This window comes from Candoia aspera, chromosome 17 (assembly GCF_035149785.1).
Source record: "Candoia aspera isolate rCanAsp1 chromosome 17, rCanAsp1.hap2, whole genome shotgun sequence".
NCBI lineage: Eukaryota > Metazoa > Chordata > Lepidosauria > Squamata > Boidae > Candoia > Candoia aspera.
Window position 1 is genome coordinate 9,875,229 of NC_086169.1, and position 21,578 is coordinate 9,896,806.

At 52.1% G+C, this 21,578-nt stretch overlaps 1 protein-coding gene across 1 annotated transcript; it reads left to right on the forward strand.

Annotated features, from left to right (window-relative positions):
- The first annotated feature begins 1,263 nt into the window (after positions 1 to 1,263).
- On the forward strand, positions 1,264 to 21,260 carry EHD1 (EH domain containing 1). The gene is made up of 5 exons (XM_063316761.1): positions 1,264 to 1,735; positions 5,397 to 5,494; positions 14,551 to 14,963; positions 18,826 to 18,990; positions 19,254 to 21,260. The coding sequence occupies exons 1-5, from the start codon at positions 1,332 to 1,334 to the stop codon at positions 19,776 to 19,778; spliced, it is 1,605 nt and encodes a 534-aa protein (XP_063172831.1). The 5' UTR covers positions 1,264 to 1,331; the 3' UTR covers positions 19,779 to 21,260.
- Positions 21,261 to 21,578: the final 318 nt, after the last annotated feature.

Sequence of the window (21,578 nt, forward strand, 5' to 3'; positions counted from 1 at the left end):
AAGGGGGTGGTTTGCCTGGTCACCACCACCCTCTTCCAGTATGTTTCTCCAGCTTCCCAGTTGAGCCCCCAACTCTGAAATGTCCTGGTGGTCTCCTTTCCAAGAACTAACAATCCAGGCCCAATCCTGCTGAGCCTGTTTTTTGAGATCCACCAAAGTTGGAGAAGCGCTGCCATCCAGCTGGCTTCTGTACCCATTTAAATCACTCCTTGATACATCAACGTGAGGACTAGGAGCTTATGGTGGTCAGGCAAGAAGATCCAAGCCTCTTTACCTCTGCTTTAAGCACTGTGACTGATGTGTCCACCCATCTTTCTTGAACCCCAGGCTGCAAAAGGTAAATTTTTCTTCAGGTCTTTAAGACTGACCTTCTGATTTTTTAAAAAAAATATTTTAAAAACTTTTTTTACATTTTTAATTAAAAAAAACAAACCTCCATCCAGACCCACAGTACAAAAAGGTTAGGGCTGAAGAAAGAACATAAAATAAAGGTGGCCTAGCATGTAAAATCATCATATAACATATTATATATATAACATAAAAATATAAAATATTTTATATTTATATATAACATAAAAATATAAAATATTTTATATTTATATATAACACATTATATATATATCTATAACTTATATGTAATATTATATATATTATATATAAATATATAAAATATATTTTATAAAAAATACAGAAACAGATGGTGCCCTTTAAGCTGGGTGGACTTCAACCCCCAGAATTCTGGCCGTATACGAAAACTACCACCAATAAAGGTTTGTAATAATAAAGTCGATAAAAATAACCTAATAGAAGTTTATAAAAACCAGTGCAAGCTAACACGAAGAAAGAAAAGAAAAAGCGGGGGAATTCTGGGAGTTGAAGTCCACCCAGCTTAAAGCGGCCACGGTCGAGGAACCCTGAGATGGGGAGTGTTATTCAAAGCCACCCCGGCAATTATATTTAATTGACTGGGGACAGGGGTGGCGCCCTTTAAATCCTCCCTGCGCAGCCCTAGACCCGAAGGCCGAGAAGTAAGCCTGGCGCGGAGCCCTCTGCACATGCTCAGAGGCAGTCCCCCTCCCGCTCCCGCGGCGGCGGCGGCGGCGGCCTTCCGCCTCCCTGCCTCTCCTGTCATGGCGGCCGGGGCGGGGCCGGCGGCCGGGAAGAGCCAATCGGCGCCGGGGGGCGTGGCCCGGGCGGAGGCTTTATAGGGCGGCGCCGGGGCGCGGGGCGGGAGCGCGCGGGCCGCCCTGCCGCAGCGCCGCCGCCGCCGCCTCCTCTGCCCGCCCCGGGCTGGACCGACCGGCTTCTCCGCGGCAGGGCTGGGCTCGGCCATGTTCAGCTGGGTGAGCCGCGACGCGCGCCGGCGCAAGGAGCCCGAGCTGTTCCGCACCGTCTCGGAGGGGCTGAAGCAGCTGTACGCCGGCAAGCTGCTGCCGCTGGAGGAGCACTACCGCTTCCACGACTTCCACTCGCCGGCGCTGGAGCCGGCCGACTGGGAGAGCAAGCCCATGGTGCTGCTGGTGGGCCAGTACAGCACCGGCAAGACCACCTTCATCCGGCACCTGCTGGAGCAGGACTTCCCCGGCATGCGCATCGGGCCCGAGCCCACCACCGACTCCTTCATCGCCGTCATGGGCGGCGAGAGCGAGGGCGTCGTCCCGGGCAACGCGCTGGTCGTCGACCCCCGCCGCCCCTTCCGCAAGCTCAACGCCTTCGGCAACGCCTTCCTCAACAGGTGGGCCCGCTGTCCGGCTGCGCGGGGCGGGGGGGGGCTCGCTTCTTGGCCTTCCATCCCGGGGTCTTGAGGACTAGCGCCTTGCCGAAGGGAGCGCGGGGGCTGCAATCGCAAGAGGGACAGCCTGGGACAGCCGCAGAAAGAGGCTGGGTCGGTGTCCTGGCATTCGCGAGTCACGCCCCGGAGGTTGGGAATCCCTGGCTGGTGCAGACAATAGAAGGGTTGGCCCACCGTTTCTCAACCTTGGCTGCTTGAAGGTGGGTGGGCGCCAACTCCCAGAATTCTGCGAGTTGGCGCCCACCCACCTTCAAGCTGAGAAACACTGGTTTAGTCTGACGCACCGGTTAGAAGCACTGAGCCAGGTAAAGGATGAAGTGGCAAAGTGGCTTCTCCAACCCATTGCGTCTGGCCAGGCTGAGTTGGCATAAAACCCAAGCGAGCGGCTGCCCTCGCCCCCCCCCCCCCGGCTGTTGTGCAAACCCGGCTTGAGTGAATTTGTGGCTGGGACATTTGACCCTAGATAATGGGCGAATTGAGTAACCGGGTTTGGTGGCGGGGGCTGCCGCCTGGACAGCTGATCTCAAGCCCCTTCCGTGGTGTTTAAACTCCCAGGACTGAGCTGGCATCGCAGGAGGAGGGCCAGAAGGTCAGGGGCCCCTCCGGCAAAAACCTCCAAGCAGTGCCAGCCACCCCCCTTGGGTTAACCTTCCAGGAATGCCTCTCCTCGCTCTGAAGCAGGGCAGAGCCTGGGCGTGGCTGCGTTCAGGAGCTCTGCTTGCTTCTCCCAGGCAGTTGCCACGCTGTGCCCTCCCTGCATTGGCCTTTCTCTTTGCCCACATCTCCCGCCTAGCTGCGGCCCTGCCAGAAGGTGATTCCCTTCCTCTCGTGGCCAGGGCTGGCCTTAGTCTTGATTTCTCTCCTGTTTTGGCCTTCCGTTGGCTCTTGCTGTGCTTGGTCACACCCCACCGAGAGGAGGGAAGAATTCTGGAAACCAGAAACTCCATGTAAATATCCTGGAGAACTGGGGCTTGCTCCCCCGTTGCAAAATTCCAGTATCCAAGCGTTGGCTTCGTTTATCTGGTGTGGGTCCCGTCTTTCCCGAAGCCGCAGAGGGGCCCTTTTGGGTATAGGCTGGAAATGTTGTGTTTGTTCTATTGTTCTTTTTATTACCGGTGTTCAGGGATATCTGCCATTGGGTTGGCCAAACAGCACCATTAATGCACAAGAGAGTGGCGGGGGGGGGGGGAAGCTTACTGGAATGCTGGCTCTGCAGCTGTAGAAGCATGATTTTAGAGAGGGAGAAAAACTCTGGATATTTAAAAATATTAAAAATAGCTCAGCAAGTTCTGAGGGAAGGTTGCCAGCCCAGTTCTCGGTCTAAAATACACGTGCTGGGTGTTGGTTGCGTTTCTTAAAATCATGGGCATAAGTGTGGGCCCTGGGGTGCAGGCCTGAGGTACAGGAAAACGGTTGTAACTTTTCTGCCATGTCAGACATGGGCGGTGTGGTCTGGAAAAGACTTTGGGGGCCTGGGACCAGCCCATCAGTTCCTAGCCCTTTAAAAGTTTCTGTAGCCCAAACTCTCAGCTTCTTTTCCCATAGCACAAACTGAATCAGCCCAAGTTCTTAATTTTGTGGCACCTTAGACCTGTGTTTTTTAGTCTTGCCCACTTTAAGATGGGTGGACTTCAACTCCCAGAATTCCCCAGCCAGGATGGCTGGCTGGGGAATTCTGGAAGTTGAAGTCCACCCATCTTAAAGTGGCCATGGCTGAGGAAGTGGCCAAGGTTGAGAAACACCCTCAACACTCTTTACGACTGCCATTAAGTGAATCATGGGTTGTTCAGCAAATCCAGCTTCCCCAATGGATGTTTTTTGCTGGAAACTGGCCAAAAAGGTCACAAATTGCGATCACAAGACCACAGGACACTGCAACCCGTCGTAAATGGGAGCCGGCTGCCCAGTGCCCAAATCGTGATCACGTGACTGCGGGGTTCGTGCGACTTTTGCAACAGTCGTGTGAGTACAGGTCATAAAGCGCTTTTTCCGAGGCTGTCATGACTTCGGACCGTCATTAAACGGATGGTCGTTAAGTGAGGACTACCTGTAGTGGGCAGAGCGTTTTTCTCCTCCAATCCTAGGACCTGGGGTCATCTAGTGAAAGTCATCGGAAGGAGACTTGGAATAGAAATGCGTCCCCCTGTACATTTTCACCCTATGAAAAAATGAACCGGTGGAATTCATTGCCACAAGGCGTGACCACTACGTCGTGTGGCTTTAAGAAGGGGTTGGATAAATTCAAGGAGGACCAATTCTGTGTGCCGCCAATTATAGTGCTGGGGAATAGCGCAGCTTCCCAGGGCTTATCAGCAGGAGAAAGAGATCTAGCCCCCTTCCAGCCTTGTTCCCTTGTCTGCCTTCGAGGTAGGCCAGATGAAGAACACTGCCAGGGACACAGGAATGCAACTTCAATATACTCCACGGCAGTGTTTCTCAACCTTGGCCCCTTTCAGACGGGTGGACTTCAACTCCCAGAATTCCCCAGCCTGAGAAACATGCTCCGTGGTATAAGAACAGAATATTGAAAGCCCACCAGGGTTTTGGTTCACCCCTCTTATACCAAGCAGAATCAAGGTGGGATTATTTTGATTTTCTTTCTCACGCTTTCCTGATACGCAGCAACTTAGTCCTGGGAAAGGTGATCCCCTGCCCTCGGGTTTCCTTTTGAAAACAGCACGGATTTTGTCCTCCGTGAGGAATTGCCCGGTCGGCCTTTTTTTTAAATGAAGGGAAGACCGTTTCTTCGGAAGCCAACCAAGGGCGTCTTGGCTTCCCCAGAAAGTGTCGAAAGATGCAGTGCCTCGTCTGGACTTTCTCGTTCTCACGCCTTTGGGGTGAGGGGGGATGGCAAGACCTGTCATCCCTGATCTGATGGACTACGGTGCCCATCACGTCTCCAGAGAGCCCCTCTGCTGCCTTTCGCAACCCGAGTTTTCAGTCCCCCTCTTGGGTTTTGCGTGCAACTTCCCTTCTGCCGAGAACCGAAGGGAAGGATTTTGCAAGACGGATGGGCGTGGCTTGATGCAGTTGTGGGCAGGGGGAGGCATGAAGCCTGGCCGGAGCTGGTGGCCGAGGGATCTTAAGGCTGCATGCTGAAGGGAAAATGGGCAGGAAGGGGCCGGGGAGGACTTCCCATGTCCAAGTGGCCTGATCCACTGGTTAAGGCAGTCTCCGCTGCTTATCAGGCCAGACCGGAAAGTTTGCATGATCTTTGAACCCATCTGTGCCCGGATTCCTCACCCTGCTTAACTTGCTAAATGCTTTGACAACAAAGCTAAGCTACTGCTTTGCAAGGTAGCCTGGACTTAGGACCAGAAAGCATAGAATCAGGGACCTGGAAGGAGTCCCTGAGGGCATCTAGTCCCACCTCCTGGGCAGTGCAGGAATCCAAATTAAAGCATCTCAGAGGAATGCTTTAATCAGTGGGGAGCCCCGTACAAAGGATCCCATGCAAGTTTAATGAATTATTAAATCCCCTAAGCTTCATGAAAATGACCAGTTCAAGCAGAATGGCTGAAGTGTAGCCTGGGGATCCCAATTTCTGCCCCTGCTTGTGTGGAGGACCAACAGCCCACTAACCCTGTCCCACCTTTCCTTGCAGGTTCATGTGCGCTCAGCTGCCAAATCCTGTTCTGGACAGCATCAGTATCATCGACACGCCGGGGATCCTGTCCGGAGAGAAGCAGCGGATAAGCAGAGGTGATGCTAAAGGGGGTGTGTGGGTGGTTGCAGTCGTATGTCCTCAATTTGCAGGAGCTGATTTTTTTTTTTCGTGTCAGAAGCACCTACCAAGGTGCTTCTGTATGGAAAGGATATGCCAGTGACCTCACCGGTGCCCAGGGGATGCCTGAGGGGGCTCTTTCATGTCCCTGTTATTTTCCCACCAAAGTGGTACCTAGTCATCTACTTGCATTTGCATGCTTTCAAACTGCTAGGTTAGCAGGAGCTGGGACAAGTTGACGGGAGCTCACTCCGTCACGTGGCTTGTGCTCTGGGGTTTCGAACTGCTAAGCTGCCGACTTTAATGGTCCTCTGATTCAGCGTCTTAACCACTGAGCCACCACAGCCCCTGCAGGATCTGATGTATCCTCCGCTTGAAAGAAAAATAAAATTAAGGTTTTCAAACGCCCAGCTAGAATTTCTCTAAATTCAGAGGGTGCCAGAAGCATTTGAGTGAAACCAACCCAATTTGTATTCATGGGAAAACTGGACAAACCAGATTTGGGTTGGGCTGGGAGCTGATCAAACCGGGCACCAGCAGGGCAACGTGGAGAGAGAATATTAAGATCCTTGGTGCTGGTGATTAAGTGATCTGTCTCCCCATCCCAACTGCTAGCACCCACCTCTGAAAAGTTGGGAGGGGAGAGTCCAAATTGTCAAGAATGGCTAAATTCGAGGTTACCTCAATTTGGATGTTGCTGATTCGCCAAGGAACCAGTTTGGGGCTGCAAAAATATCTGTGACCACTAGACGGAAGCAAAGAGTGTGGTGTGTCTCTTTGTGGCTGTCTCGAAGTTTTGCGGCCCAGTTTTGGGAGCTAACGCAACATCTGGAGGCCCACCAGTTGTATGCCCCTATGTGGACTTTTTCCAATTCCAGGTTGCAAATATCAGAGTATTCAGCAAGTGCTCCCACACAAAACTGGTTAAAGTTTTGAAAATTATTCCCTGATGGAAGAGAAATCAAGGCGAGTTGCTTTAACGGTAGCTATCCCAGCCCTCTCTCTGGTGGGGTTACCCCTCTAGGGCAGGCGTGGAAAGCTTTCCGTCCGCGGCCGTATCTCCCCAGGAGGCATCTCTGTTTGGCCCGTGAAAGGCTCAGTGGGGCATTTCCAAAAACTTTATCCCTCTGCACAGGGAGTTAGTCTCTGCCCCCATTGCTGGACGGCTGACCCCAGAGAAGGGCTTTTTCTGACTTCTTGGGGTAGGTGCAATCCAGTCCTCATCCCTGCAAGAATGCATGGCTGGCTGGGGAGTTCTGGGAGTTGAAGTCCACACATCTTAAAGTGGTCAAGGTTGAAAAAACGCTGATTTAAATCTTCCTTGGGGATAATGGGAACCTGTGTTTGGCTTGTCCCAGCTGCTTTTGTGGGCCAGACTTTGCACATGCTCTGCAGACATTTGAAGAGATCTTCCTCTGTCTGTGAGGGGCAGAGAAAACTGTGTGTGTGTGTGTTTTTCAGCTTCCAACCTACGACCTGCTCTTTCGAATCTTTGGGGAGGAAAGCCCCCCCCATCCGTTGCTAAAGATCCAGCTGAGATTAAGAAAAATACACACGGCTGGCTATGTTTTCCAGCTCTCCCCTCCCCGCTGCCAAGAAGGAATCGCATTCTGGAAGCAGCCCAGAAACTGCCTTCCACGCCTTGGAGAGAAATGGGGTTTCTCATGCTGGGAGGCTGGTGCAAAACAGCTCCTGCCAAGGACCCAGCTGGTTAAAAATAGCTGCCTGCTCTCCAATCCTTTTCACAGTCTGCTTTTCCCCTTCTTTCCTTCCTTGGTGTACAGGTAGTCCTCGCTTAACGACCACAATTGGGACTGGGGTTTGGTTGCTGAGTGAAGCGGTCATTAAGCGAATCCAACCTCATTTTATGACCTTTTTAGCAGTGGCCGTTAAGTGAAACACCATGGGCATTAAGAGAACCATGTGGTGGTTAAGCAATTCACGTGGTTCTCTGTTGATTTTGCTTGCCAGAAGCAGAAGGGTTGAAAACGGTGATCACGTGAACACGGGATGCTGCAGCGGGCATAAATGCGAACCGGTTGCCAAGCGCCCAAATTGTGATCCCGTGGCTGCAGGGACACTGCGGCGGCTGTGTGAGTTCCAGTCGTAAGTCGGTTTTTTCAGCACCGTTATAAGTCTGAACCATCACTAAACGAATGGTTGTTAAGCAAGGACTACCTGTATCTTGGAGGTAACCCTGTCTGTGGGGACCCTCCTTATTCCTGGGGGAGCAAGGGTCCAGAAGGGACCTAGCGCAGGAGCAGAGCTGGGCTCCCAGTTTACCTAAGTCTCTCAACCTGCTCCGGTTTGGGAATCAGAGTGGGGCACGTTCCTCTCTGCTGTGCCGCGGGAGGGAAATTTCTCTGGCCGAGTCCAAATCCCTTTTCTCTCCTGGCTGCAGGCAGGAAACTCTGCAGCCAGTGATAAGGCCCGCTTGACCCTGGCCTGCGAGGAAGTAACGAGGGCGTGGCACCCGGGTAAGATCCAGCAGAGCGCTTTGCCGCTTTTGGGGGCTTGACTTGGCCTGCGCCCCTCCGCTCGGGAGTGCTGAAGGGGCCGGTTCGACCTCTGCGGGGTGGAGAAATTACAGGCATTTCCCCGGTGTTTGAGCGGGCTCTTCCTAGGCAGACGGAGAGAGGCGTTAAATCCGTTCAGAAGTTGAGGACATCCTGGTGGCCGATGCCAAATAAGGGAAGATGCAGTTGTGAACTCCGGTCTGGTCTTCCAGGCTGAGCACTGCTGGGTGTCCACTCCCCCTGGACGCGTTTTGTTCCAGCTTCACGCCAGAAGTGCCACTTTGCACCCGCCTTCAGAACCGTGGCTGGCGGACTGCCGCGTGCGTGTTAATGGGTGCGTGTGTCACTCAGCTGAAGTTGACCTGGCACCATAAGCTGGCCACGGCTGGGCTTTGGCAAAGCAGCTGGGGTCCTGGGTGTGTTTAAAGAATGCATTTTACGGCTTTTTAACTTGGAAGGAAAGAGAAAACCGTAAGCCAGTACAGTTACAAAAATGCAAACAAGGAAGCAAGAGAAATGAGAATAGAGTTAGAGCTTAGGGGGGGAAAAAGCAAATTAAAAAAGGAAGAAAAAGTAGAAGTAAACAGGTCAGTGCCTTTGAAAAAGACTGATTTGGCTTGTGCGTTCTGCCAAGCTGCGGTTTAGTTTTGATTGTGACTTGTTGAGAAAAACAGGTTTAATCCCTAACCCCAAGCCAGCCCCATTAAGGCTTACTGCAACGTCTGAGTTGGATTTCTCCATCATGGAGTTATAATCCTGCAAATTTTGGATACCAGATGCCCAACGCAAGTCCGTGGCTGGATGGGACTTTAACATGCAGTGGATTTTCCTTCCAAAAGGAACGTTTTTTCTGCTACTGCTACAATTTTCCACAGGAAAATGGCCGGCTTTTTTAGGGCTTATTTGTTCCATAACACGGATTCACCATAGATGAATGGTCTCAGTTTAACTGAGTGCCTGGGGTGGGCAAAGCCATCTTGAAATCCAAGTTTGGGGCATTTTTCCAGGCAGCAATCTGTAAATAAATAAATAAAAATCCTCACATTTATGCCAGTGGAAATCTTCTATCCTGCTAAAATGGGTGTATTCATGTTTTCCCTTTGCCTCCTTTCTCTTTCCCTTGATTTTTGACTGCAACCCTAAATATGCACCCAGAAGTAAGTCCTGGTAGAATCAGCGGCTTTATTTCTGAGTTAATTGCTCAAAAGAGATGCCTGCAAAATGGGGGTGGGGGCTTTAGAGCATTCTAAAAAATAGGGGGTGTTGAGTTGGTTGAAACACTTGGAAGTGTAACACTTCGGGTGTAAATAGTATTTCAGCCCAGTAAGTTGGTTTCTATTGTAACCTGCTTGTGTTTTGAATTTTTCCCTCTTTGTTGAGATGAAGCAAACCAGACCTTGTGTGGAAGGCAAAGCTCCTGTTGTAAAACACTCGTTTTTGAAAAGCATTGATTTCTTTGACTCTGTTTAAAGAGACCCAGCATGGAAGGTGTTGAGCTGGCACTGGGGAGCCCCAGATTGAAGTCCCCCCTCCCCGGCCTACTAGGGGACTTTGGGCCAGTCCCCCTCCTCTCTGAGCCCAATCTACCTCGCAGGGCTGTTGTGATGGGGGAAATGAGGATGTGCTATGGACACTGCCTTTTGCTCTTCAAGGAAAAGTGAAATATAAATGCAGCAGACAAACCAACCAATAAAGAAATGGGACATCCAAAACATGGCAACTCAGTAGAGGGCTAAAGTTTGGGGTAACATTGGGGAAAGTGAGGTTGAACCATGTTGACCCAATTTTTCCCTCTTAGCCTGGATAACCCTTTGTCCGAGAGGGTGTGAGGACTTGGGCTTAGGCAGGGGGTTGGACTAGAAGACGTCCAAGGTCCCTTCCAACCCTATGATTCTATGATCCACCTTGCAGGTTCGTTGTTGGGCTAAAAGTAGAAAAGCCCCCCCCCCAGCCATTTTGAGCTGTCAGGAAAAAGGCAGGATACGAATGCGATGAATGCTTCCTTTTCTGGACCAGCCCCACTTTGATCAGTCTCAGTTCAGATCTATTGTTGATGGGGAGAATTAAGGAATGTTTCTAGGGAAGTCCTGTGGCCAGTGAGCATCCCGCAAGATCGCCGTCCTTAATTTTGTTTCTATTTTCTTGCACAGGGTGAGGTGGGGGATTGGGGTCCCCGCTTTGGCATAACGCTCCCCCGTTGCATCTCGCCCCCCACCTGCGGGACGAGGGTGGCTTGGGTGCAGAGCCTTGCAGAATGGCCGGGTGGCTGATGGCAGTGCCAGCCGGGGCTTTTGCAGCCGGATGGGTGATCCTGCGGAAGTCAGGGTTCGCAACTCCCTTGATGGAGAGGAGACCCTGGGGGAGGCGATCAGCAGAAGGGTTGCGATGGAAAGAGATTGCAGCCCAACAACGGATACCTTCCTGGGAATGTGAGTCAGTGGAAACATCCCTGCCTCCGAGTTTCCAGGAATATCCAAGAATCCTGATGGACTCTGTATGAATCATCGCTGATTTCATCCCAGTCCTCCTTCCCGATCAAGTCAGCCAAAACAGGATTTTTTGTTCCCCCTCAAAAGCCTGCAGGAAGTACTTTTTCATAGATCAGTGGCAGTTAAAAGAAATGATACGGGTTAAAAAAATTAAACCCCGAAGCAGGACTTTCCTTCATTATGGGCAGTGTTGGCTGGGGAATTCTGGGAGTTGAAGTCCACCCATCTTAAAGCGGCCACGGTTGAGCAACACTGCCCTAGAGTGTCACTAGTGAGATGACCATTGCCCTATTTCTGTTTTTGCAGCTGTAAGCATGTGCTCCCCAACTTTGGTATGTAGGGCAGTGAAGGGGAATTTTGTGGAAGCATCAAAAGCGAAATTGCAAGGAACTTAGTTGTGGGTCAGGGGAAATGCATCAGCAGCTTTCTGGCAGGTTTTGCAACAGGCAAGCCAAAGTTTTAGGTTTCCCGTCCGGCGAACCGCAGCAGGGAAATATTGAACAGATTTAAGGCTGCTGAGACCAGAAAAGCCTGGGGTGAAACTGGGGGCAACGTGCCCCATCTGTGAAAAGGGGACTTCAAAATGCTGATAACGGCTTTTGGGGCCTGAGAAATGGCAAATAATTTTTTAAAATGTGCTTAACTTTTTTGTTTTACAGCTTCCTCTGTATTCCTCATCTGCAAAATGGGAATATTCACTGACTGCCTTTCTGTCCAAGTCTCTGACCAGCCCTGCTGGTTTCTCTTCCTTTTTTTTCTTTAATCTTAATAGTGCAATTCCTAATCTGAAATGACAGATCTAGATACTTGTACTGTTTTGTGGAGTAAAACCAAAGTCCCTGGAGCCACATCTGATTCCTGGTACTGTGTTTTAGGCATTAGCACGAAAGTGGTTTCCCATCAGCTTTTTCCAGGATGTTTTTTCCGACTTCCCAGTCAGACCTCCACTCCTAAGATTTCCTGGTGGTCTCCCATCCAAGGAATAGCCACATCAACTCTGCTTAATATCGGAGCCTGATGTTGCCTCCTGTCTGGACTCTGTAATCCAGGGCAGTTCCAGCTGGTCTCTCAGAGTCCTTTGCATGTAGATCCACACACGTCCCCCTCGCCCTCCTCCTGCAATTCACACAGTGTTTTAAACCGAGGCCACGCAACCCACAGCGTGGCTTAAAACATGGTGTGCCTTTGTGGATTGTGAGCCACACTTATGGGTTAATGGGTCGTGTGGAGTTTGGGGAACTAATTACAACTTTTGCAAAGGGGTATCCTCCCCATGTGCCAGTCTAGATGAGCTTCCTCCCAGATATGTGGACTTCAACTCCCAGAATTCTTAGCCACAGCCGTGCTGGCTGGGGGGATTCTGGGAATTTAAATCCACACCTTGGCTGGATTGGGTGATGACATCGTGGGGATTGTTAGTATTTGGTGGATAGAAAGAAGGGCCCATAAAAATGTAAATCTCATATATCTGAAATGCAAATAAATAAATAAAAAATACCCATAGCCTTCTGCGTCCCCCCACCCCACTCTGCTGGATGGGCATGATGGGAGTTGTAGTCCCCCACCCATTGCCAAGGCGGTGGCTTGATAACGGCAGCAAACTGAGCAGGCGAGAGCCTCTTGGGGCCTGCGAGTCGAAAGGTGGCCAGAAGTGTGTGTGTGTGCCCAGCCAACCTGCTTCACACTCTCGGCACGCCCATGGGGCTGAGGTGGGACCGTCCACCCTGAGTGTTTTTTCCTTTCGGTCGGGTGGATCAAAATAAGCCACACCTGGCAATGCCAGTCCGTTTGGGACTTTCCTGTCTGCAGAGAAGCGTGAGAGGGGTTAAAGAAGGGCGTGCATAGCATTTTTTCCCCTTAAGACGCCCTTAATGTCACGAGTACTGATGGTGAGCAGGAGGGGGCTCCTATCCAGGGGGGAAAACGCATGCGTAGTACTGAGGAGTTGAGCAGCCATTCAAAGAGACACAGAACAGACCCGCCTTAACCTTTGGGGTTTGTCTGTCTGGGTTTTTCCCACGCTTCTTCAGCTTGTTAGGATTCCGTTTAATGTAGCAGTAATAAACACTAGAGGGGACGTGGTGGCGCTGCGGGTTAAACCGCTGAGCTGCTGAGCTTGCTGATCGGAAGGTTGGTTCAAATCCACGTGACGGGGTGAGCTCCCGTTGCTAGTCCCAGCTCCTGCCAACCTAGCAGTTCGAAAACGTGCCAGTGTGAATAGATTAATAGGTACCGCTTCGGCGGGCAGGTAACGGCATTCCGTGTAGTCATGCCGGCCACATGACCACGGAGGAAGTGTCTACGGACAAACGCCGGCTCTTCGGCTTTGAAACGGAGGTGAGCACTGCCCCCTAGAGTCGGACACGACTGGACTTAATGTCAAGGGAAACCTTTACCTTACCTTTAATAAACACTAGAGACCACCTCCTTGTCTCAGCGTGGTTCCTGACTGTTAGGACACTTAATGCATCTTCCGCCCCTCCCTGCCAAGCCCATATTTGCACAGCTTGCAAACACGCTCGAAAGCGAGGGAGGATTGTGGAACAGAGTGACCCTCCCATCCTTTCCTAAGAAGGTGGCGGCTTGTGCGGCCTTGGGCGTTTTCCACCAGTTGCCTCCTGGATCTGAGACCGTGGCACAGCCTCCCTTGCCTTGTCCTTGTCAGGTCTTTGGCTGAGTAATACAGGTAGTCCTCATTTAGTGACCACAGTTGGGACTGGCAACTCAGCCGTTGAGCGAAGTGGTCGCTAAATGAACCACAACGGCATTTACGATCTCCACAATGCAATCTTACTTCAGCTTTCCTTTGCTTTACAGACCTGTGAAGGTCGTAAATGTGAGGATTAGTCATAAAGTTACTTTTTCATCACCGTCGTAACTCTGAACGGTTGCTAAATGAGGCCATCGCTAAACAAGGACTACCTGTAGTGTTTTCCCTCCAGAGGGGGAAAAAACGGTTCTAGTCCTCATGGTTTAGAAGAAAATGGAGAGGGAGGTGTGGACCCGGTATGAATCCAAATTGTTTATCCCAATGGCGTTGACTGGCAGCAGCTTTTTGGGGGTGGGGGTCCACCTGAGATATTACAGATTTATTTCTACCAAAGGGATCGTTTTCCTCTTTGTGAGCAGATGCGCCAGGCCCTTCCCTGCCACGCGCCTGGCATTCGCCAGAACTTTGCAGCTGTTCCTGACCTCGGGAGTGGGCTGTGAGGAAAGAAAACATGCGCAGAGGAGGCCTTGCTCAGTAGCGGAAGGCCAGGGGAATCCCATAAAGCAGAAGCATGCTCCTTTCCTTTTGGGCCAAGAATTTGGGAGGGGGGTTATGAACGGGCGTGCCCTGACAGTGGCCAAGTGGGGGGCTGTGCTTGGAGCCAAGGAGGGAACTGGCTCCGTCACCTGCTTTCATGGTGCTTGAGATCGGTGGTTTTCAAACTCGGCCACTTGAAGATGGGTGGGCTTCAACTCCCAGGATTCCCCAGCCAGCACGTAGCTCAAAGTAGCCGCTTTGAGAAAATGATTTGACTTTGAAAAATTTCTGTCCTTTCTGCAAGAAGCTCAAGGCACTGTATACAGGCAGTCCTTGCTTAACAACCATGATTGGGACTGGAATTCCTGCCACCCCCACCCCCAGCAAGGCTTTTGGCATGTAAAGCAGCTTCCAGAATTCGGCTTTCAATCTGCTGCGTTGCCCCCTGTTGCAGATCGTGGTTTTAAGTTCGCGGTTGCGTTCCTCGGGCAGGGGTGTTCCGGCCAGCTGGAGCGGTGGTCTTGCTGGGGAGACCGGATTGGACTGGTCAAAGCGAAAGGGCAGTTGAGCCTCTACCTGAACGAGGAAGGAGGGGAAGGGTTGAACTTGCAGGCTTCCGGAGCACAGCTCAGCCTGGCAGGGGGCTTGAACCCACCACCGGTTGTGCGCCGAGCTCCCAGGCTTCGCTCCTTCAAAGTCCGAACGGAGGGGCTGGCGGCGAGAGTTCAGCTCTGCCCGGCGAGTCGGGGTCTTTCCCTAACCCGGTCTCGGCTTCCCCGCAGGCTACGACTTCGCCGCCGTCCTGGAGTGGTTCGCTGAACGGGTGGACCGCATCATCCTGCTCTTCGACGCCCACAAGCTGGACATCTCGGACGAGTTTTCGGAGGTGATCAAGGGGCTGAAGAACCACGAGGACAAGATCCGGGTGGTGCTGAACAAGGCGGACCAGATCGAGACGCAGCAGCTGATGCGGGTGTACGGGGCCCTGATGTGGTCGCTGGGCAAGATCATCAACACCCCGGAGGTGGTGCGCGTCTACATCGGCTCCTTCTGGTCCCACCCGCTGCTCATCCCGGACAACCGGAAGCTCTTCGAGGCCGAGGAACAAGACCTCTTCAAGGACATCCAGTCGCTGCCCCGCAATGCCGCCCTCCGGAAGCTGAACGACCTCATCAAGAGGGCCCGGCTGGCCAAGGTTCGTCCAGATGTTTGGGGCACTGGCTGGGGGTGGTGGGAAGATAGGTGGCCTTGGGCACATTGGGGTCCGGCTGGCATGTGATGGGCACGCTCGTCAAATGGCCCTCCTGGGACACTCGCCGATTCCCCAGAGCGCCCCATTGAACTGAGAGCAGACTGGTCTCTTGGACTCCCCCTCCCCAAAGTCATTCCTGCAAATAAACTGATGTCTGGCATTCCCGCTGACTTCCTACAGGTAGTCCTCACTTAACAACCACAATGGGGACCGGAAACTGGTTAAGTGATGCAGTTGTTAAGTGAGTCACCATGTGACCATACTCCCAATTTTATGACCATTTTTTGCGACAGTCATTAAGTGAATCCAGCTTCCCTAATGGACATTTTTTGCCAGAAACCGGACAGAAAGGCTGCAAATTGCAATCACATGACCACAGGCCGCTGCAACTGGTCGTAAATGCAAGCCAGCTGCCAAGTGCCCGAATTGCAATCACGTGACTGGGGGGGGGGCTGTGACGTTTTGCAACAGTTGTGTGAGTACAGATCGTAAAGAACTTTTTCCAAGGCTGTCATAACTTTGGACTGTCATTAAACGAACGGTTGTTAAGCGAGGACTATATTTTATCTTTTTTCAAGTTTAAAGAAGGTTTTGCATGAGCCAGTTTGGTGTCGTGGTTAAGGCTCCAGGCTAGAAACCGGGAGGCCGTGAGTTCTAGTCCTGCCTTAGCACAAAGCCAGCTGGGTGACCTTGGGCCAGTCACTTCCTTTCAGCCCTAGGAAGGAGGCAATGGCAAACACTTCCAAAAAAACTCACTAAGAAAACCGCAGAGACTTGTCCAGGCAGTCTCTAAGAATCAGACACGATCGAATGGATTTTTTAAAAAAAAAAATTTTAAAGTTTAAAAATCAGGTGCCGTCTGAGACAATCAGTTTTATTTACTTATTCTCTTACTGCATGTCTGCACTGCCTCTGTTCATAGGAAATCTGGCCTTTTTTTTTTTTTCTTTTCCAAAAGCTGAGACTTCAGGGTTGGGTTAGAAAATTTCCCACCAAACACGTCCTATTTTTAGGAATGTGCTGTTTGGAAGTACGTAAACAGCGGCAGCCTACTAGGGTGCAACTCTCTTAAAAGCTAGCTTTGTGGAAACTCACAAAGTCTCCAACACAGAGTTCTTTTAATATGGAAAAACCTCTGCACTGAAGACCACAATGTGAAAAAATTGAAAAGATGCACCTGGGTCAGTGCAATAGGACTACGATTCCTCCTGAACCTTAAATGGGTCGTTAGTTTTTGTAGCGCCATTCGCATGTGCAGTTGCTCAGTCATGCTCCACTAGATGTACGGACGGACTAAACTCAAAATAAAAATCCGGGTTAACCTTTGAACTTACTTGCAATGTGCAGCCCTCAAAGGGAGTACTTCCTCCTTTTTTTTTCTGCTTTTCCCCAAAGAAGCCCTTGTTCGGCTGAAGAAAGAAAATCCCTTTTCTGAAAGATTTATGCACGGTCCAAAAAGAACAGTGCGTGCTTTTTAAGTAAGTTGGGTCAATCAGAAATAGAAGTCACGCTCCATAAAAGGCTGATTCTGTTCAGGTTTTTAGGAAATTAGAAAAAATTCCAGAAAGCTGAGTTCCTGGCAGAAGTGACAGATTTTCCTCAAGTTCCATAGAACTTCCTTGTGTTTTCCAAGCGGGGGTGGGATTTTTGATTTTCACACACTGAAAAGGTTTTGTCTTGCACTACACCTTACAGCAATGTTTCTCAACCTTGGCAGCTTTAAGGTGTGTGGACTTCAACTCCCAGAATTCCCCAGCCAGCCAAGCTGAAATCCACACACCTTAAAGCTGCCAAGGCTGAGAAACACTGCCTTAACAGGAATAGGAAAGTCACTTTCCCCCCAGCTGGCTGACCTTGTCTCAGCTAAGAAACTAAGCAGGGCTGGGTCTGTATTACTTAGATGGGAGACCACCAGGAGATCCCCAAACTGTCAACTAGACTTGGAAGCCAAAAAGAGCATCTGGAAGAAGGTAGTTGTGAGCCATGCTTTGTATGCCAGTAAGGAAACTATGTGGATGTGTCCACAAAGTCACCAAGAATCAGATTCGACCCGAAGATGTTACCTTTCTTCAGGCAGGTGCTAAGTTGGTCTTTTTGTGAGTGTTTTGAGCCCCCCTGCCTGACCTGTATTGCTGAAAGGGGATGGGAAAACGTTGAGAAACGATTTTTGGTTTAGAGGCTGAAGCCAGTGTGGATCTAGGTTGTTTTTAGGGCGGCTCTGACCCCCTTCGAACTTTCCGATCCTCTGAGAGCCTAGTCGAGGGCCCGTCTGCCCGCACAATTATGCTGGTGGGTTTGAAGGGCGGCCCCCTGCAAAGCTTTATTTTTTCAGATTTATTTTTGTCACGGCGCTCAACCCAGGCAGAGTCCAGCTGTTGCCTCTTTTGGTGCAGAACGGCCTCGTTACAAGGGGTCTGTTAACATTTGCTGGTTTGATCTGGATTCAGCATTGCATGGCGGCCCGGGCAGGTCCATTGGCCGTGTTCGCACAACCCCCTTGGGGCGATTATTGAAGAAATTCATTTGCTGGGTGTACGCATTTGCTACCAGACCGTCTGGGTTTGCACAAAACATGCTGTAGAAAAATCCTAACCAGGTTAAAGCAAGCCAAGATTTGCAGGTTAACTCACCCGGTTAAGAGTGCTGTGTGAACAGAGCCTTGGCATGCAGAGTAATCTTCCCCAGGTTGGGCGTCCTGCACATGCATGGACTTCAACTCCCAGCCAACCTGAGAATTGTGGGACTTAAAACCCCCCAAACCTGGAGGGTGGCCAGTTTGGGCAAGGCTGGTCTTTGGACTTTGGAGTAGTTTTTATTATTAGTTTACAGGTAGTCCTTGACTTACAACCACAATAGGGACCGGAAATTTGTTGTTAAGCGGTGTGGTCGTTAAGTGAGGCATCACGTGACCACACCCGATTTTATGACCTTTTTTGCTGCGGCTGTTAAGCGAATCACCATGGTTGTTAAGCAAGACATCACATGACCGCAACTTGTGACCTTCCCAGCCGGCTTCCCCGTTGACTTTCCTTGTCAGAAGCCAGCTGGGAAGATCGCACATGGCAATCGTGTGACTGCGGGATGCTGCAGCTGTCGTAAACGCATGATGGTTGCCAAGTGCCTGAATCACAATCACGTGGCTGTGATGGTCATGAGGACTGGTTGCAGGTCACTTTTTTCAGCGCCGTCATAACTTCAAACGGTCATTAAACGAATGGTCGTAAGTCGAGGACTACCTGTAGTTGAATTTTTTTTTTTATAAGCCCCAGTGACTTGTTCTAGTGATTTGCAGAGGTGGTTGTATGGCTTGGAAGGGTTCAGCTTGAAAAGCAGAGTCTCTTTTCTCAGCTTGGCTGGCAATCCTTGGTTGGAGAGCTAGTTAAGGCAATGGACTAGAAACCAGGAGGCTGTGAGTTCGAGTCCCAACTTAGGCATGAAAGCTGGCTGGGTGACCTTGGGCCAGTCCCCTTCTCTCAGCCCAGCCCACTTCACAGGGTTGCTGTTGTGGGGAAAATAGGAGGAGGAAGGAGTATTAGGTAAGTTTGCTGCCTTGAGTTATTTATGAAGTAATAAAGGTGGGACAAAATATAAAATAAAATAAAATCCTGCAAGGTGTTCTTCGTCAATCCCAAAGGCACCAGATGACAGGGGCAGGTCCCGGCCTGGCATCTGGGGAGACTGTGGTGGGCTTCCCACCCAGGGGTCCCGTTTCAAGGGCCCCGACTTCTCCCAGCAGCCCCCCCGAAGGTCCAGGGTGACTCGGTCGAGAGCCCCACCCAACCCTCTTCCTTCTGCCCCCCGGCAGGTCCACGCCTACATCATCAGCTCCCTGAAGAAGGAGATGCCCAACGTCTTCGGCAAGGAGAGCAAGAAGAAGGAGCTGCTGAGCAACCTGGGCGAGATCTACCTCAAGATCGAGCGGGAGCACCAGATCTCCCCCGGAGATTTCCCCAGCCTGCGGAAGATGCAGGTAGGGACCTGGATCGGCCCCCGAGGGGGGAGGGACACGCTTTGGGAAGCCGGTTTCCCGGGAGGTGGGGAAGCCGGGGCCTGGGGGGTCGGTTTCCTCCCCACACGTGAGGGGAAGGGGGCCTTCCAGCCCCACGTTCTCCAGGCTGGTCCCCTCCAGGCATTTCCAGGATCGGGCAGCCCCGGGTCGGCTTCTGCAGCCTGGCCGGGCATCGCCGGCACCTTTCGGCGCCCGTCACAGCTCAGGCACTTGTGTGTCCCCAGGAGCAGCTGCTGGCCCAGGACTTCAGCAAGTTCCAGCCGCTGAAGCAGAAGCTGCTGGACGCGGTGGACGACATGCTGGCGAACGACATCGCCCGGCTGATGGTGATGGTGCGGCAGGAGGAGTCGCAGATGCCCTCCCAGGCGGTGAAGGGCGGGGCCTTCGAGGGGACCATGAACGGGCCCTTCGGCCACGGCTACGGCGAGGGGGCGGGCGAGGGCATCGACGACGCAGAGTGGGTGGTGAGCAAGGACAAGCCCAGCTACGACGAGATCTTCTACACCCTCTCGCCAGTCAACGGCAAGATCACCGGGGCCAGCGCCAAGAAGGAGATGGTCAAGTCCAAGCTGCCCAACACCGTCCTGGGCAAGATCTGGAAGCTGGCCGACGTGGATAGGGACGGGTTGCTGGACGATGAGGAGTTCGCCCTGGCCAACCACCTCATCAAGGTCAAGCTGGAGGGCCATGAGCTGCCGGCCGAACTGCCCCCCCACCTGGTGCCGCCTTCCAAGCGCAGGCACGAATGAGCCCACCCCCCCCCCGGACCGCCTTGCCCAGCGTGGCACGCTTCGGGGGGGGTGCCTGAGCGCTGCCCGCAGGAACTGAGTCCGAAGCTTCCCGTTCTGCGTGAAGCCCAATTGCCCGGCCTTTCTGAAGCGCACAGTGCTCTGTGCTCGGATAGATGTATATATCTTGATATATCTACCCGTAGGTCGATGTATCTACATATATATCTGAGTGCCCCTCCTGGCAGGAGGCATAATACAACGTTTCAAGGCTGTAATCTTCTGTGGTGCTGCCGGGGGTGGCGGGGAGTGCTCGCTTTGGTCCGGCTGGAAGACCGCCCCGGGGAAGGGGAAACAGCTGCCCCGGGTTCCCACAGCTCTTTACCACGCACGGTTTTTCACCAGCCGGACGGCCGTCCCAGGACAAAACGCGCAGGGCCCAATTTCTTCCGACGGGCGTCGGGGGCACGTGCAGCCCGCTTGTCCTCTTTTGTGCCTTTTCTTCTTCCCGCAACCCGTTGCTGGAGAGGAAAGGTGGGGCCATCCCGAGCACGCTTCCTCCCTGCCCACGAACGTCACCACCCCGTCGCCCACACCTGCCGCGCCTCTGCCCGGGTCGCCCACCCCTCCTTCCTGTGGGCAGTTTTAGCCCTGTTTTAATCAGTTTTAATCCTGGAGGCAGGGTTCACGTTCCCTTCATTATTGCACCCTTTTTCGCCCCCTAAGCGGCGTGGGGTGGTGAAGCCCAAGCAAGCTTCCTCCGCCGTGCCTGGTGTGGGCCGCAACATCCTTGGGCAGAAACCGGCATCCAGGGGGGTTTCCTAGAAGTCGGAAAACTTTAGCCACCCGCAGAGCGTGCTCTGAGTTCCTGGTGCAGAGGGATGCCGGGGGGGGGGGGGATTTGCAGTGAGCATTTGAGCAAGAGCAGGATGGACACACACACACACACACACCCGTTCCTTGCATCGGTGCTCCTGTTGTGTGGCTCCTGCATCCTGGGGTGAATTTGGAGGGAGAATGTGGAGTGCCGAGGGGACAGGGTCATGCAGCTCTGTTTTCTGTTGCAACCTGGCCAAGAAGTCCTTTGTAGATCATTTAGGATGGGGTTGGAAAGCTTCCGGTTGGCCAGAAGGAGAGATGGGTGCTGCTCTGGAAGAGGAGGGTGGAGCAGGGAGAGCTGGCTGAATTCCCAGAATTCCCCAGCAGATGTGGCTGTTGCTGAGAATTCTGGGAGCTGGTCTACTCATCGGCTGAGGGTCTCGCTTGGGGGAGGCCGGTCTCTTTCCTTCCCCTCCCCAACCTGGATTTTCAGCCTGGGGTGCCCCCCAAGAGCTGGGGGGTGGATGGGGGGCAGGATTAGCTGCACTATCTGTGCAAAAGGGGTGGAGAGGAAGGCAGCCTATCCTTTCACTTCTGACAGTGAATCCCAGTTAATACCCAGTTTTGAGCAGGGAGGCACTTAAAACATCCCACCGGTATCCCCTGCATTAAAAGTAGATTTGGAAGTTCTGTGCCTGGACCGCTTCCTGTTTCCTCTTCCCGAAAGCCGGCACTTGTTGGAGGTTTGTCAATTCTGCGCCCGTTTTCAGCCTGCAGACGATTCTGGTCTAGGCTCCCTGGAATTCCTGTTTGCTTCCATCCTGGGACTCGCCCCTCCCTTTGGGAGCCAAAGCTCTGGATGTTGAGGACTAGAAACCTGTTCGAGCGTTCGAGGTTGTACTTTGGAAATGTGGCCAGAAATTCCACGCTGGGCTGAGTTTGGCTTAAATTTTGCCGGGATGGTGAGGCTGGTCTCAAACTGGGGGAACTTCTGATACTTCG

Bases quoted from the DNA above. Each gene is read 5' to 3' on its own strand.
- EHD1 (XM_063316761.1), top strand. From the start codon at position 1,332: ATGTTCAGCTGGGTGAGCCGCGACGCGCGCCGGCGCAAGGAGCCCGAG. The intron at 5,495-14,550 runs GTGATGCTAAAG...GCTTCCCCGCAG, and splicing joins GAAGCAGCGGATAAGCAGAG to GCTACGACTTCGCCGCCGTC. The intron at 18,991-19,253 runs GTAGGGACCTGG...GTGTGTCCCCAG, and splicing joins CCAGCCTGCGGAAGATGCAG to GAGCAGCTGCTGGCCCAGGA.